We start from the raw sequence: 13,891 nt of genomic DNA, 5'->3' as shown, positions 1-13,891 counted from the left end.
CCGGTCCCTGGCCCCTTCTAAGCGAAAGTCAACAAACGCGGTCCGCGGGGTTGGAAAGGGCTCAACCAATAGGCAACAAGTCTGGCCCTGGGGGGGCGGGCCTTCAGAGGGAGGCGTCATTAGAGCGCGACTCCTGCCCGTACCTGGAGTCCCCGGAAAATGGTGGTGATGGCGCGTCTGTCCCGGCCCGAGCGGCCGGACCTAGTTTTCGTGAGTCCGCGGCGGGGCGGAGGTTGGCCCGTGTGGGGGCACCGACCTTGGATGCTTCCCGGGTTCGGGGCTTGGCCGCCTGGGGTGACCGGACCAAAACTGTGTCCACCCGAGGGCGGGACGTGCGGACCAGGCTGGCCAGGAGCAAAGTTCTGGCGCCGGAGTCCAGGTGGTCCGAGTGAAGAGCTGCTGTCGAGGTTAAGGGCCAGGAGGCCCGGGCCTCGGGCGGGAATGGGGACTCGCGGGGAGAGGGGAGGGTCGCCAGGCTAACTCTCGTAGAGGTCTGCGTCTGAAGTAAAGGCTAGTGACCCAAAGCCAGGGCTCTGGTTTCCGTGGTAAAGTCTTTGAATGTTTTGAGTAACAGCCTAGGTCTGGTACCGAGCGTTATCGTTTCTGGAATACAGGGCTTGGTGTGTGGATTAGGAGAGCTCCGGAGTCGGCGTGGAGCTGGTCGGGCGATCGCCGGTGGGATCTTGAAGAGTCCGAGACTTGGTGTCTTGGTATCTGCAGCACAGGCATATATGTCCTTGGATTTCGTTTCACAGATATTGTAGGGTTTTTTTTCTTTTTGTTTTCTTTCTTTTTCTTTTCTTTCTTTTCTTTTCTTTTCTTTCTTTTTTGACAAATTGGAGATTTTGGGCAACCCTGCATCAAGCAAGTGTGTTGGCACCTTTTTCCAACAGCATTTGCTCAGTTCATGCCTCTGTGGCACGTTTTGGTAATTCTCACAGTATTTCAAACTTTTCTGTTACTTTTGGTTTGGGGGCACCAGGAGCCACGCCCATATAAAAGGGGAAGTTAATAAATGTTGTGGACTGTGTTTAGGACTGCTTCCTGGGTTATTGCCCACCTCTGTCCTTGGGCCTCCCTTCTCCCCCAGACATAACAATATTGCAGTTAGACCAATTAGTACCTTACAGTGGCCTCTAAGTGGTCAAGTGAAGGGAAGAGTCACACGTCTCTCACTTTTTTTTTTTTTTTAAAGATTTTATTTATTCATGAGAGACACAGAGAGAGAGAGAGAGGCAGAGACACAGAGGAAGAAGCAGGCTCCATGCAGGGAGCCCGATGCAGGACTCAATCCCGGGACTCCAGGATCACGCCCTGGGCTGAAGGAGGTGCTAAACCGCTGAGCCACCCGGGCTGCCCAGGTCTCTCTCTCTCTCTCTCTCTCTTTTTCTTTCTTTCTTTCTTTCTTTCTTTCTTTCTTTCTTTCTTTCTTTCTTTCTTTCCTCTTTCTTTCTTTTCTTTTATTTCTTTTCTTCTTTTCTTTCTTTTCTTTCTTTCATTTTTTTTTAATAAATTAATTTTTTATTGGTGTTCAATTTACCAACATACAGAATAACACCCAGTGCTCATCCTGTCAAGTGCCCGTCACCCATTCACCCCCACCCCCCGCCCTCCTCCCCTTCCACCACCCCTAGTTCGTTTCCCAGAGTTAGGAGTCTTCATGTTCTGTCTCCCTTTCTGATATCTCCCACACATTTCTTCTCCCTTCCCTTATATTCCCTTTCACTATTATTTATATTCCCCAAATGAATAAGAACATACACTGTTTGTCCTTCTCCGATTGACTTACTTCACTCAACATAATACCCTCCAGTTCCACAGGTCTCACTTTAAATCACAAGCTAGGGCAGTGCGGGTGGCTCAGTGGTTTAGTGCCACCTTTGGCCCAGGGTGTTACCCTGGAGACCCAGGATCATTGAGTCCCACGTCGGGCTCCCTGCATGGGGCCTGCTTCTCCCTCTGCCTGTGTCTCTGCCTTTATCCCTGTGTGTCTCTTGTGAATAAATAAATAAAATCTTTAAAAATAAAAAATAGGGCACCTCCGGTGACGCAGCGTTTAGCGCCGCCTGCAGCCCGGGGTCTGATCCTGGAGACCCAGGATTGAGTCCCACGTCAGGCTCCCTTCATGGAGCCCGCTTCTCCCTCTGCCTGTGTCTCTGCCTCTCAGTCTCTCTCTCTCTCTGAATAAATAAATTTAAAAAATACTTAATTAAAAAATAATAATAAAAAATAAATCTGTCATCTTTCCGTAATAAATAAATAAATCACAAGTTAGAAATGATTAAGCTTAATGAAGGCGTGTTGCAAGCTGCGATAGGCCGAAAGCTAGGCCACTTGCACCAAACAGCCAAGTGGTGAATGCAAAGGAAAAGCTCTTGAAGAAAATTAGAAGTGCTACTTCAGTGAAGATATGAATGATAAAAAAGCGAAACAAACAGCCTTATTGCCGTTATAAGAGAAAGTTTTAGTGGTCTGGGTAGGAGATCAAACCAGCCACAACATCCCTGTAAGCCAGAGTCTTAACTCAGAGCAAGTCGGTAACTAGTTGGTTCTACAAAGGCTGAGAGAGGTGAGGAAGCTGCAGGAGACGAGTTTGAAGCGAACAGAGGCTGGTTCATGAGGTTTAAGGAGAGAAGCCACCTTTATAACAAAAGCGTAAAGTGCAACTGCAAGGGCTGATGTAGAATCTGTAGCAAGCTGATTGAAGATTTAGTTAAGATAATTAATGCAGGGCAGCCTGGGTGGCTCAGCGGTTTAGCACCGCCTTCAGCCCAGGGCATGATCTGGAGACCCAGGATAGAGTCCCACGTCAGGCTCCCTGCATGGAGCCTGCTTCTCCCTCTGCCTGTGTCTCTGCCTCTTTCTCTGTGTCTCTCATGAATAAATAAATAAAATCTTTAAAAAAAATAATTAATGAAGGTGATTACACAAAACAGACTTTAAAAACATTTTTTAAAAATTATTTCTCACAACCTTGAGATCAAGAATCAAACACCTAACCGACACAGCCACCCAGGCGCCCCAAACAGACTTTTAATATAAGTGGAAAAGCCTTCTCTTGGAAGAAGATACCATCTAGGATGTTCATAGCCAGAGAGAAGTGAGTGCCTCACTTCAGCACTTCAAAGGACAGGCTGACTGTATTGTCAGAGGCAAACGCAGCTGGTGACTTTAAGTTGAAGCCAGTGCTCATTTACCGTTCTAAAAATCCTAGGGGGATCCCTGGGTGGCGCAGTGGTTTGGCGCCTGCCTTTGGCCCAGGGCGCGATTCTGGAGACCCGGGATCAAATCCCACGTAGGGCTCTCCTGGTGCATGGAGCCTGCTTCTCCCTCTGCCTATGTCTCTGCCTCTCTCTCTCTCTCTCTCTCTCTCTCTCTCTCTCTGTGTGTGACTATCATAAATAAATAAAAATTAAAAAAAAAAACCTAGGGCCCTTAAGAATTACACTAAATCTAGTTTGTGCTGTATAAGTGGAACAACAAAGCTTGGAGGATGGCCCATCTGTTTACAACACTGTTTACTAGATATTTTGAGTCCAGTGTTGAGACCTGCTCAGGAAAAAAGGTTCCTTTCAAAATATGACTGTTTGTTGACAATGCACCTGGTCACCAACAAGCTCTGGCAGAGATGTACAATGAGATTAATGTTGTTTTCATGTCTTCTGACATAACATCCATTCTATAGTCCACGGGCCAAAGAGTAATTTCAGTTTTCAAGTCTTATTATTTAATAAATACATTTTATAAGGTTATAGCAGCCAGCCATAGGTAGCGATTACTCTGATCTGGGAAAAGCAAATTGAAAATCTCCTGGGAAGGATTCACCATTTAAGATACCATTAAGAACATTCTAATTCCTGAGAAGAGGTAAAAATATCAACATTAACATGGTTTTGGAAGAAATTGATCCCAGCCCTCATGGCTGACTTCAAGGGGTTCCAGAGTTCATTGGAGGAAGTAACCACAGATGTGGTGAAGACAGCAAGAGAACCAGAATTAGAAGTGTAACCTACTCAGTCGGTTAAGTGTCTGCTTTCAGCTCGGGTCATGATCCCACGGTCCTGGGATTGAGCCCCACTTCAGGCTCCCTGCTCAGCAGAGAGCCTGCTTCTCTCTCTCTCTCTCTCTCTCTCTCTCTCTCTTTCTCTCTCTCAAATAAATAAAAATCTTTAAAAAAATTTTTTAAAAGAACTGGAGCCTGAAGATGGGACTGTATTGCTATAATCTCATGATAAAATTGGAATGAAGGAGGAGTTGCTTCTTACGGATGAGGAAAGAAAGGGGTTTCTTGAGATGGAATCTACCAGTGAAGATGCCGTGAAGATTATTGAAATGAAACAAAGCTTTTAGAATATTACGTAAATTTATTTGACTAAGCGGCAGCAGGGTTTGAGAGGATTGATTCCAGTTTGGAAAGAAGTCCTACTGTGGGTAAGCTATCAAACCGAACCACATGACTTCAGAGAAGTCATTCATGAAGGGAAGATTCCATTGACGTGGCAAACTTCATTTTGTCTTTTTTTTTTTTTTTTTAATTGCTCCAGCCACCCCATCCCCGAGCAGCCACTATTCCGATCAGTCAGCAGCCATCACCATGGAGGCAAGATCCTTCACCAGCAAAAAGGTTACAATGCATTGAAAGCTCAGGTGGTGGTTAGCATTTTTTAGCAATAAAGTACTTTTTTCATCGAGGTACGTCAGTTTTTTAGATATGATGCCACTGCACACTTAATAGACTACAGTATAGTGTGAACGTAACTTTTACATGCGCTAGGAAAGGAAAAAGTTCATTTGACTTGTATTGTGATACTTTATTGTGGTGGTCTGGAACCGAACCTGCGGTATCCGTGAGGTATGCCTGTTGAAGTCTGGCCTCTTCACCAGGTTTTTGGTGTTTAGTATTGGTGAGGCTTGGTGTTGGTCCATGCCTTTCCCGAGGTAAAGGTTTAGCTTCTGTTGACCCTGAAAATAAAACTGCTAGTAATTTTACCAGCAAAGCGGGTTTATTCAGGAGCAGCAGAGGAATTTTAAATAGAGATATGCAAGCTTTGGTAAAACCAGAGGCAAGTCTGGAGAACGAAGGAGAGGAATGTCACTTGACGGAAAAAGGAGTGAGCTAGCAGGGGCTCCTTTGAAGGAAAGTCTATGAGAAGAAGGTGATAGTTCAGGCAGTTTCTCATTGGCTTGGCTGTTGGCAGGCGAGGAGATAATCTTCCTGCTGGGGTAGAAAAGTTAGCTGCTTTCTGTTGGGGATGCAAAGTAGCTGTCGTCCTTTGGGGTCTGCAGTTGACAGATAATAGAGCATGAGTGTTCCCACTTTGGGGCTTCCTGATTGCATTTCAAATGAGGTTTCTTTACTCATTTGTCAAGTTCTGGGGCAGAGTTGAACTACGCTCTGGCTGGCGGGAGCCTAAGATGCCAAAGGCCTGGTGTTCAGGAAGAGGCATGTTGTGCGGAGTTACAGCTTGGGGTCCAGGTCCCAGCAAGGCCTGGCATTGGACCAGGGAGTCTAAGGAATCTGGTGATTTGGGCTAGAGACTGGATGGCTTGATTTGGTGTCTGGGTGACAATCTCAAGTATGGCCCTAGAACCTTGATTGAGGAATCTGATGATCTGGGTCAGATCATGGGCAGTAGAATTCTAAGGAGTAAAATCCAATCCTGAGTCCTAGTATCTGGGTGTCTGGTGACCTGGCTCTGATGAACAGTGGGACCTGGGACCATGCTCTGAGGGCAGGTCTCTCTTCTCCTCATTCCCTGGCTCCTGCAGGAAGAAGAGGACCTCCCCTATGAGGAGGAAATCATGCGGAACCAGTTCTCCGTCAAGTGCTGGCTTCGCTACATTGAGTTCAAGCAAGGTGCCCCGAAGCCCAGGCTCAATCAGCTGTATGAGCGGGCACTGAAGCTGCTGCCCTGCAGGTGGGAACCATTCCAGCTACCCCACCCACCCCAGCCCCCACCCCGGCTAATTCTGTTCTAACAGAACTGGCCAGGAGGTCCCTGGTGATTGCTGTTGTTCTGGCACTAAGCATCCGTCCCCTGACGGGTCAGCACACTTTCCCTGATGTCCCAGCCCTCCCCTGCCCATTGCTGAGACTTATCATCCTTCCCCAGGCCCCTTCTCCCAACAGTTGCTTTGTGGGGCAGGGCAAAGCATTCTAGGGTGCTGTAAAGCTGACCAGTCTTTGCCCCCTCCTGCATTCCCCAGCTACAAACTCTGGTACCGGTACCTAAAGGCACGCCGGGCACAGGTGAAGCATCGCTGTGTGACTGACCCCGCCTATGAAGATGTCAACAACTGCCACGAGAGGGCCTTTGTGTTCATGCATAAGGTGGGGAGGGCAGAGGCTGGGGGTGAGTGGGAGGTGGGCCCCCGCCCCCCGTGGAAATGGACGAAGTTGGGGGATTGGAGTCCTGCTGCTGTTACATATTTGCTGTTGAGCTTGACTTAGTCCTGGGGTGGGGGGGATTCTGGGTCTTGCTGCATTCTTGGCCATAGGACATCCAATGTCTTTGTGGCTGGGCCATGGTGCTGCCATAGGACATCCAGTGTCTTTGTGGCTGGGCCGTGGTGCCAGCAGCTCACAGCATGCCTCTCCCCCACACCTCCAGATGCCACGTCTGTGGCTAGACTATTGCCAATTCCTGATGGACCAGGGCCGCGTCACACACACCCGCCGTACGTTTGACCGTGCCCTCCGGGCGCTGCCCATTACACAGCACTCTCGCATCTGGCCCCTGTACCTGCGCTTCCTCCGCTCACACCCACTGCCTGAGACGGCTGTGCGGGGCTACCGGCGCTTTCTCAAAGTAAGCTTATGGGGGGCAAGGTGGGGCTGCAGATGGGCCGCTTCCTCACGTCAAGAGGTCCCCAGAACTGGCTTAACAGACACTAGCCCCTGGCAGGATGTTACCTGACAGAAAGTGGGGAAAAGGCTTCCTGAGACAGGCTTTTGTCTGTGATTTGTTTATTCTCCACACAATTTACTAGCATCTGCTGCAAGCCCAGTATTGAGACAGGTAGTGGGACAATGCGACAGAGACCATCTCTGCCCACATGAAGCTTTTGGTCTAACTGGGCAGACAGGTGCCCCTGAGCTGATCACATAAACCAGTAAAACTGCTACCACAGGAGGGCAGGTAATGTAAGACGAATGGCTGTGGGAGTATTTCCAGGTGGAAACAAGGTGCAGGTGATGTGCAGCTTTCTTAAACTTGTAGCAACTGTCATAACATTTTGAAACTCTTAACACAGTGCTCTCCGGCTGGGGGACTTGTGGTAAAAGCAGGGCCTGGAATGTACATTGTCGTCTAAGCCAGACCAGTCAGGGCTGGGCTTGGACCATTGGGGCCCAGACTGGATCGCTGGGGCCTAGGCTGGACCTGCAGGGCTGAAACCAGACCAGTGGGACCCAGGCTGGACAGGTGTGGCTAAGGCTGGATTGGCCGGGCTTGATCTTAATCAGGACAGTGCGGGAGTGGCTGCCCTAGAGCTGCCGAGTGGGAGGGGGTGTAGTGGTATAGTGGTGTAGCTCCTCGGCCCCCCTGACTGCTAATGGGGCTGGTCACTGCGCAGCTCAGCCCTGAGAGTGCAGAGGAGTACATCGAGTACCTCAAATCCAGTGACCGGCTGGACGAAGCTGCGCAGCGCCTGGCCACCGTGGTGAATGATGAGCGCTTTGTGTCCAAGGCCGGCAAGTCCAACTACCAGGTGGGCCTGTGGGGAGGTGGGGGTGGGGCGGGAAGGCTTGCCCGCGGGGGCACAAGGCTGAGACCTGTCCTCCTGGCTCTGCAGCTGTGGCACGAGCTCTGTGACCTCATCTCCCAGAACCCAGACAAGGTGCAGTCACTCAACGTGGATGCCATCATCCGCGGAGGCCTCACTCGCTTCACTGACCAGCTAGGCAAGCTCTGGTGCTCGCTAGCTGACTACTACATCCGCAGTGGCCACTTCGAGAAGGTGTGCAGGCACGGGAGCCGATGAGGGGAGGGGGGCGGTACCTCCAGTGCAGGGCATTCCGGGGACACGTGTGGACAAGTGTGGGAGCAGACAACACATGCAGACGTGCTGTTGGTGCACACAGGTGCATGCCCTGCACACGTCTGCCTGCCTTCCTGAAGGCATGCCCACGTCAGGTTGGCCAGACCGGAGTTCTTCCTGGCTGTGTGGCCTTGGACCCGCTAAGCCTGGGTGTCCTCACTTGCAAAATGAGAGTAACAATTCCCCTCACCTTAGAGGAATGTGATGCTGTGCAGGTGCTTGACACGAGGGCCACTCCTGAATTGTTAGTGTTACTGTCAGTGTCCGTGTTAGCTTGCTGGTCATGGGGCAATGTAATGGCAAGCCCGGGGGTCGAGGAGTGCCTGGGGCTCCAAGAGGTCCCCAGAGGGGCTGGCTGGGGCTGCTGGAGGCTTGGGGAAGTGGGAGCAGAAGGGAATAGAGCTGGAGTAGAGAGGGGGCTGGTGAAAGCAAGGAGGGGCTGGCTGTGCCTGCTAAGGGGATCTGCCAGCCAGGTGTGACGGGACAGAGGCAGGACCAGCTATGCATTTTGTACCCTGGAGCCACCACAGGCTGAGGCTGGTGGCCGGAGACCAGCCAGGAGGCTGCTGGAGCCAGTGGCCAGATGGGGAGCAGTGGGGCATGACCAGCCAGGGATGGGTGGAGAGATGGGGCCCAGGCTTAGGTGGGGAGTGACTAGGAGAATATGAGCTTCAAAAGTGGCGTCTGGCAGGCAGGAGGGGTGCTCCACAGCACCTGTGGAGTCCTCCATGGCTGAGCCGAGGTTAGGGTCCCTGCAGTGTGCACCTGTAGGGGCTTGGGGTTGGTCACCTCATGAGTCTTACTGGGTGTCAGACACCTTGCATTTCCCTTGAGCCTCATTCACTCTGTGCAAGGGACTGTCACTGTCAGTTTACTGGGGAGGAGCTGGGGTCCCAGATCACTGCAGCGGGGCCAGGGGCAGGGAACGGCTCCAGTCATGGCTCTGCTGAGTGTCACTGCTCAGAGCCTGATGGAGCTGGGTGACCCCGGGTCTGGACTGCTGCCGGGGTGGTGCTGTTAGGTTCCCTGTGTTTCAGCGGGTGGGCACGTGTGCCTCCTCCTGCCAGCATGTTTCTTTCACTCTTCCTGTGCCCACAGGCTCGAGATGTGTATGAGGAGGCCATCCGGACCGTGATGACCGTGCGGGACTTCACCCAGGTGTTCGACAGCTATGCCCAGTTTGAGGAGAGCATGATTGCAGCCAAGATGGAGACAGCCTCAGAACTGGGGCGTGAGGAGGAAGGTGAGCTGCCAGGGCAGTCCTGGGCTGGTGAGGAGAGAAGACCAGGCAGGCTGGCAGGGTACAGAGGGTCCTGAGTGGCTGGGGCAGGGGAGAGGCATGTCTCCAGGTCACTTGGGGGCCAGCAGGGAGGAAGGCCGGCTGAGTGGCCAGTGCCGGTGGAACCTCAGTGAGTAACTAGGACTGGGGGTACACCTCTGGCCTCGGGTGTCCAGTGGGGTGATTCTGCAAAGGCCAGAGCACTCAGTGGGGGTTGGAGAGGGTGGAGGGGCAGAGGTGGCTGTGTGCCAAGGCCCTTACTTCTGCTCCCCGGCCCCCTTCTTGGAGCCCAGATGATGTGGACCTGGAGCTGCGCCTGGCCCGCTTCGAGCAGCTCATTGGCCGGCGGCCCCTGCTCCTCAACAGCGTCTTGCTACGCCAGAACCCGCACCATGTACACGAGTGGCACAAGCGCGTGGCCCTGCACCAGGGGCGCCCCCGGGAGGTGTGTGATGGCCCCACCCCTTCAGCCGTGCAACCCCCCCACCCCCATCTGCCAGGGCCCCGGTTGCCCAGCCTGACTCCGTTTCTCTCACCCAGATCATCAACACATACACGGAGGCTGTGCAGACGGTGGACCCTTTCAAGGCTACAGGCAAGCCCCACACACTGTGGGTCGCATTTGCCAAGTTTTATGAAGACAATGGGCAGCTGGACGATGTGAGTGCTGTGCCATTTGTGCATTTGTGTGCGTGTGCGTGTGTGTGTGTGTGTGTGTGTGTGTGTATTCGAGAGCACAGATGCGTCCTTGGCCAGAGGAGGGGCAGGCAGGCAGGGTCTTAGCCTGCCCTCTCTCCGCTCGGTAGGCCCGCATCATCCTGGAGAAGGCCACCAAGGTGAGCTTCAAACAGGTGGATGACCTGGCCAGCGTGTGGTGTGAGTGTGGCGAGCTGGAGCTCCGGCACGAAAACTACGATCAGGCCTTGCGGTTGCTGCGGGTAAACACAGCCCGGGTTTGGGGCAGGGTGGGGGTGTATGTGCGCTGTGCTGTGTGGCTGTCCAGGCCCGGGAAGTCCCTGAGCTCTCTCCCTCCGCTGCCGACTCCCCACAGAAGGCCACTGCACTGCCCGCCCGACGAGCCGAGTACTTCGATGGCTCGGAGCCTGTGCAAAACCGTGTGTACAAGTCACTGAAGGTGTGGTCGATGCTCGCCGACCTGGAGGAGAGCCTAGGCACCTTCCAGGTGAGCTGCATGGCCAAGGGCCTATGGCAGGGGGTAGGATGGGGCTGCAGACTCTGTCCAGGACATACTCCGACCCACCCCTGCCCCACAGTCCACCAAGGCTGTATACGACCGCATCCTGGACCTACGCATCGCCACACCCCAGATCGTCATCAACTATGCCATGTTCCTGGAGGAGCATAAGTACTTTGAGGAGAGCTTCAAGGTGAGGGGGGCTGATCCTGAGATCCCAGACAGCAGAGTCTCGTGTTTAGTGCCGCGGTCGCTGTGTTAGTGTGCTCTGGGTACCCTGAAGAAGTGTCACAGATCAGGGAGCCTCAACAACGTAGACACGTTGTCTTAGTCTTGGAGATTGGAAGTAGATCATGGGGTTGGCGGGGCTGGTTTTTCCTGAGGCACCTCTTCTTGGTGTGCTGACGGCCGTCTTCTCCCCTTGTCTTCCCACCGTCATCCTCACGTGCGCGCGCGTGTGTGTTACTCTCCTCATAATGACTCCAGTCGTTGGATTAGGGTCCATTGTAATGAGCTCATTTTCATTTCCTTTTTATTCCATTTTTTATAGAGGAGTTTATTTATTTGAGAGAGTGCACATAGGCAGGGCAGGCAGAGGGAGAAGCAGGTTCCCCGCTGAGCAGAGAGCCCAAAGGAGGCTCCATCCCAGGACCCTGGGATCATGACCTCTGAGCCAAAGGCAGATGCTTAACAGACTGAACCACCCAGGGGCTCCACCTTCATTTCCTTTTTAAAGACCTCATCTCTACATACAGTTCCATTCTGAGGTCCTGAGGTTATGGCTTCAATGGCGTAGAAGCCTGAGTCCGGCTTCTGTGTGTATGGGGGGGGGGGCTGGTGTGGGTGTGTGCAGGCTGCTCCTGCTCTGCCACTCAGGCTGTGGGTTGCAGGTCTGTGCACATGCACATGTTGTGAGGCCCTCGCTGCTTGGGCAGCTTTGGTGACGTGTGATACGGATACAGATGGCGAGGTTGTACGCAGCATACACACGTGCCACCCCCTGCCTGAGTAATGCAGGCCGTGCCTCTTGGCCCCGGGCATGTGAGCCTCCTCGCAGGGCTCTGGGCTCCAGTATCTGCTGAGGGTCCCCTCTCCTACACTCCTCCCCAACTCCCGACTCCCACCTCTTTTGCCCATAACATCACCTCCTGGTGTTGGTAAGTCCTAGTCCTGCCCTGTCACCGGGAGCCTAAGGGAGGCATATAGACGCTTTTGACTGTGCTGTGATTATAGGGAAGGGTGAGTAGAGAAGAGGCCACCTTGGTCAGCTCAGGGGAGAAGTGGGCAAGCTCCTGGTACTCTGAGCACCAGCTGTTCTCGCTGTGCGTCCCCACACACAACTCCCTCTCTCGGGGCAGGCGTATGAGCGTGGCATCTCATTGTTCAAGTGGCCCAACGTGTCTGACATCTGGAGCACCTACCTGACCAAATTCATCGCCCGCTATGGGGGCCGCAAGCTGGAGCGAGCACGGGACCTCTTTGAACAGGCGCTGGACGGCTGCCCTCCCAAATATGCAAAGAGTAAGACAGGCAGGGCGGGTGAGGGGAGGGACGTTCGGGGCCAGGCACCAGCCTCTGACCCGCTCTCCTCCCGTCACAGCATTGTACCTGCTGTACGCACAGCTGGAGGAGGAGTGGGGCTTGGCCCGGCACGCCATGGCCGTGTATGAGCGTGCCACCAGAGCCGTGGAGCCTGCGCAGCAGTATGACATGTTCAACATCTACATCAAGCGTGCAGCCGAGATCTATGGAGTTACCCACACCCGCGGCATCTACCAGAAGGCCATCGAGGTGCCCTGTGGGGGCAGATGGGGGTGGCTAGAGGATCGGAGCATGCCTGTGCAAGGGAACTCAGACGGGGCGTACTGGAGTCCCTGAGTGTGGGGGCCCCACTGACGCCCACCTCCTCTACCCCGCCCCCACGCAGGTGCTGTCAGACGAGCACGCCCGGGAGATGTGCTTGCGGTTCGCGGACATGGAGTGCAGGCTTGGCGAGATTGACCGTGCGCGTGCCATCTACAGCTTCTGCTCCCAGATCTGCGACCCCAGGGTAGGGGAAGAACCTGGTGAGTGGGCAGTGGGAGGCTGCACAGGCCAGCCAGCTCATGCACTGGCTCCCTCACACTCCACAGACCACTGGCGCTTTCTGGCAAACATGGAAGGACTTCGAGGTCCGGCACGGCAACGAGGACACCATCCGGGAGATGCTGCGGATCCGCCGCAGCGTGCAGGCCACATACAACACTCAGGTCAATTTCATGGCCTCTCAGATGCTCAAGGTGTCAGGCAGCGCCACGGGCACCGGTGAGCAGCTGCAGGCTACTCCTCACCCCGGCCAGGCCTTAACGGTAGGCCTGGCCTCTGCCCTCTGCCCAGCCTGACCTTCCAGTCTGGGAGCATTGGGGTTCACCTCTGCCTCCCCCACTGGAGACTGGGAACTCCTTGAGGGCTGGGTCCTCACACAGGTTGGGGCACCCAGAGCAAGGTGGGCCCAGGGGCTGAGGGCAGGACCCACAGGGAGGGCAGGACCCACTTATGGTGTCTGACCCCCACGTTCCCCACCCCAGTGTCAGACCTGGCCCCCGGGCAGAGTGGCATGGATGACATGAAGCTTCTGGAACAACGGGCAGAGCAGCTGGCGGCTGAAGCTGAGCGGGATCAGCCCTCACGGGCCCAGAGCAAGATCCTGTTTGTGAGGTAAGGGGGTACAGCAGGAGCCTAGGAGAGGGAGTGAGGCGGCACTTCAAGAGGGGAGGTGCCAGGAAGGCCGAGCAGTGGGACCCCCCTCCCTTATCCCTGACCTGCCCCCCACAGGAGCGATGCCTCCCGGGAGGAGCTGGCTGAGCTGGCGCAGCAAGCCAACCCCGAGGAGATTGAGCTGGGTGAGGATGAGGATGAGGACGAGATGGACCTGGAGCCCAACGGTAAGGGACCAGCTGGACAGGCAGGGTGGTTCGGAGGTGGCCGGGGCAGGATCTTCTCCTGGAGTGACCATGTCCTCCCCCTCCCCCAGAGGTGCGGCTGGAGCAGCAGAGTGTGCCGGCCGCCGTGTTCGGGAGCCTGAAAGAGGACTGACGTGACCCCTGATGGCCCTTGTGCCCCACCCCCCCCATCCTCCAATACAGCCTGTATTTGTATGTCACCGTCTGAGCCTTCTTCCTGCTGCCCAGGTGCCTGTAGGGACTGTGTGCTCTGTAGTGCTCTGGCCCTGGGCCCAGTCCCCCTTCCCTGCACCCCCCCACCCCAGCCCCAGATTGGCTGGCGCAGGAGGTGGGATTTTTGGGCTCCAAGCCAGGACACATGCTCCACCCTCACCCCGCAGAGCCAGTTCTGGACTCAGAGGCCAGTCTCTGCCACCTGAGGCCTCTTGGTTGGCC

The 13,891-nt window shown here is 54.3% G+C and overlaps 1 protein-coding gene across 1 annotated transcript; it reads left to right on the top strand.

Annotated features, from left to right (window-relative positions):
* Window positions 1-53: 53 nt before the first annotated feature.
* XAB2 (XPA binding protein 2) lies at window positions 54-13,656 on the top strand. The gene is made up of 19 exons (XM_072787446.1): window positions 54-210; window positions 5,770-5,918; window positions 6,208-6,331; window positions 6,612-6,809; window positions 7,576-7,710; window positions 7,795-7,959; window positions 9,139-9,283; window positions 9,613-9,764; window positions 9,860-9,979; window positions 10,126-10,257; window positions 10,371-10,502; window positions 10,594-10,707; window positions 11,873-12,035; window positions 12,115-12,305; window positions 12,442-12,564; window positions 12,647-12,818; window positions 13,082-13,211; window positions 13,329-13,438; window positions 13,528-13,656. The coding sequence occupies exons 1-19, from the start codon at window positions 160-162 to the stop codon at window positions 13,587-13,589; spliced, it is 2,568 nt and encodes an 855-aa protein (XP_072643547.1). The 5' UTR covers window positions 54-159; the 3' UTR covers window positions 13,590-13,656.
* Window positions 13,657-13,891: the final 235 nt, after the last annotated feature.

Source organism: Canis lupus, chromosome 19 (assembly GCF_048164855.1).
Source record: "Canis lupus baileyi chromosome 19, mCanLup2.hap1, whole genome shotgun sequence".
NCBI lineage: Eukaryota > Metazoa > Chordata > Mammalia > Carnivora > Canidae > Canis > Canis lupus.
The sequence above is the reverse complement of the archived record's forward strand: the minus strand, read 5'-3'. Positions and strand labels throughout refer to the sequence as shown.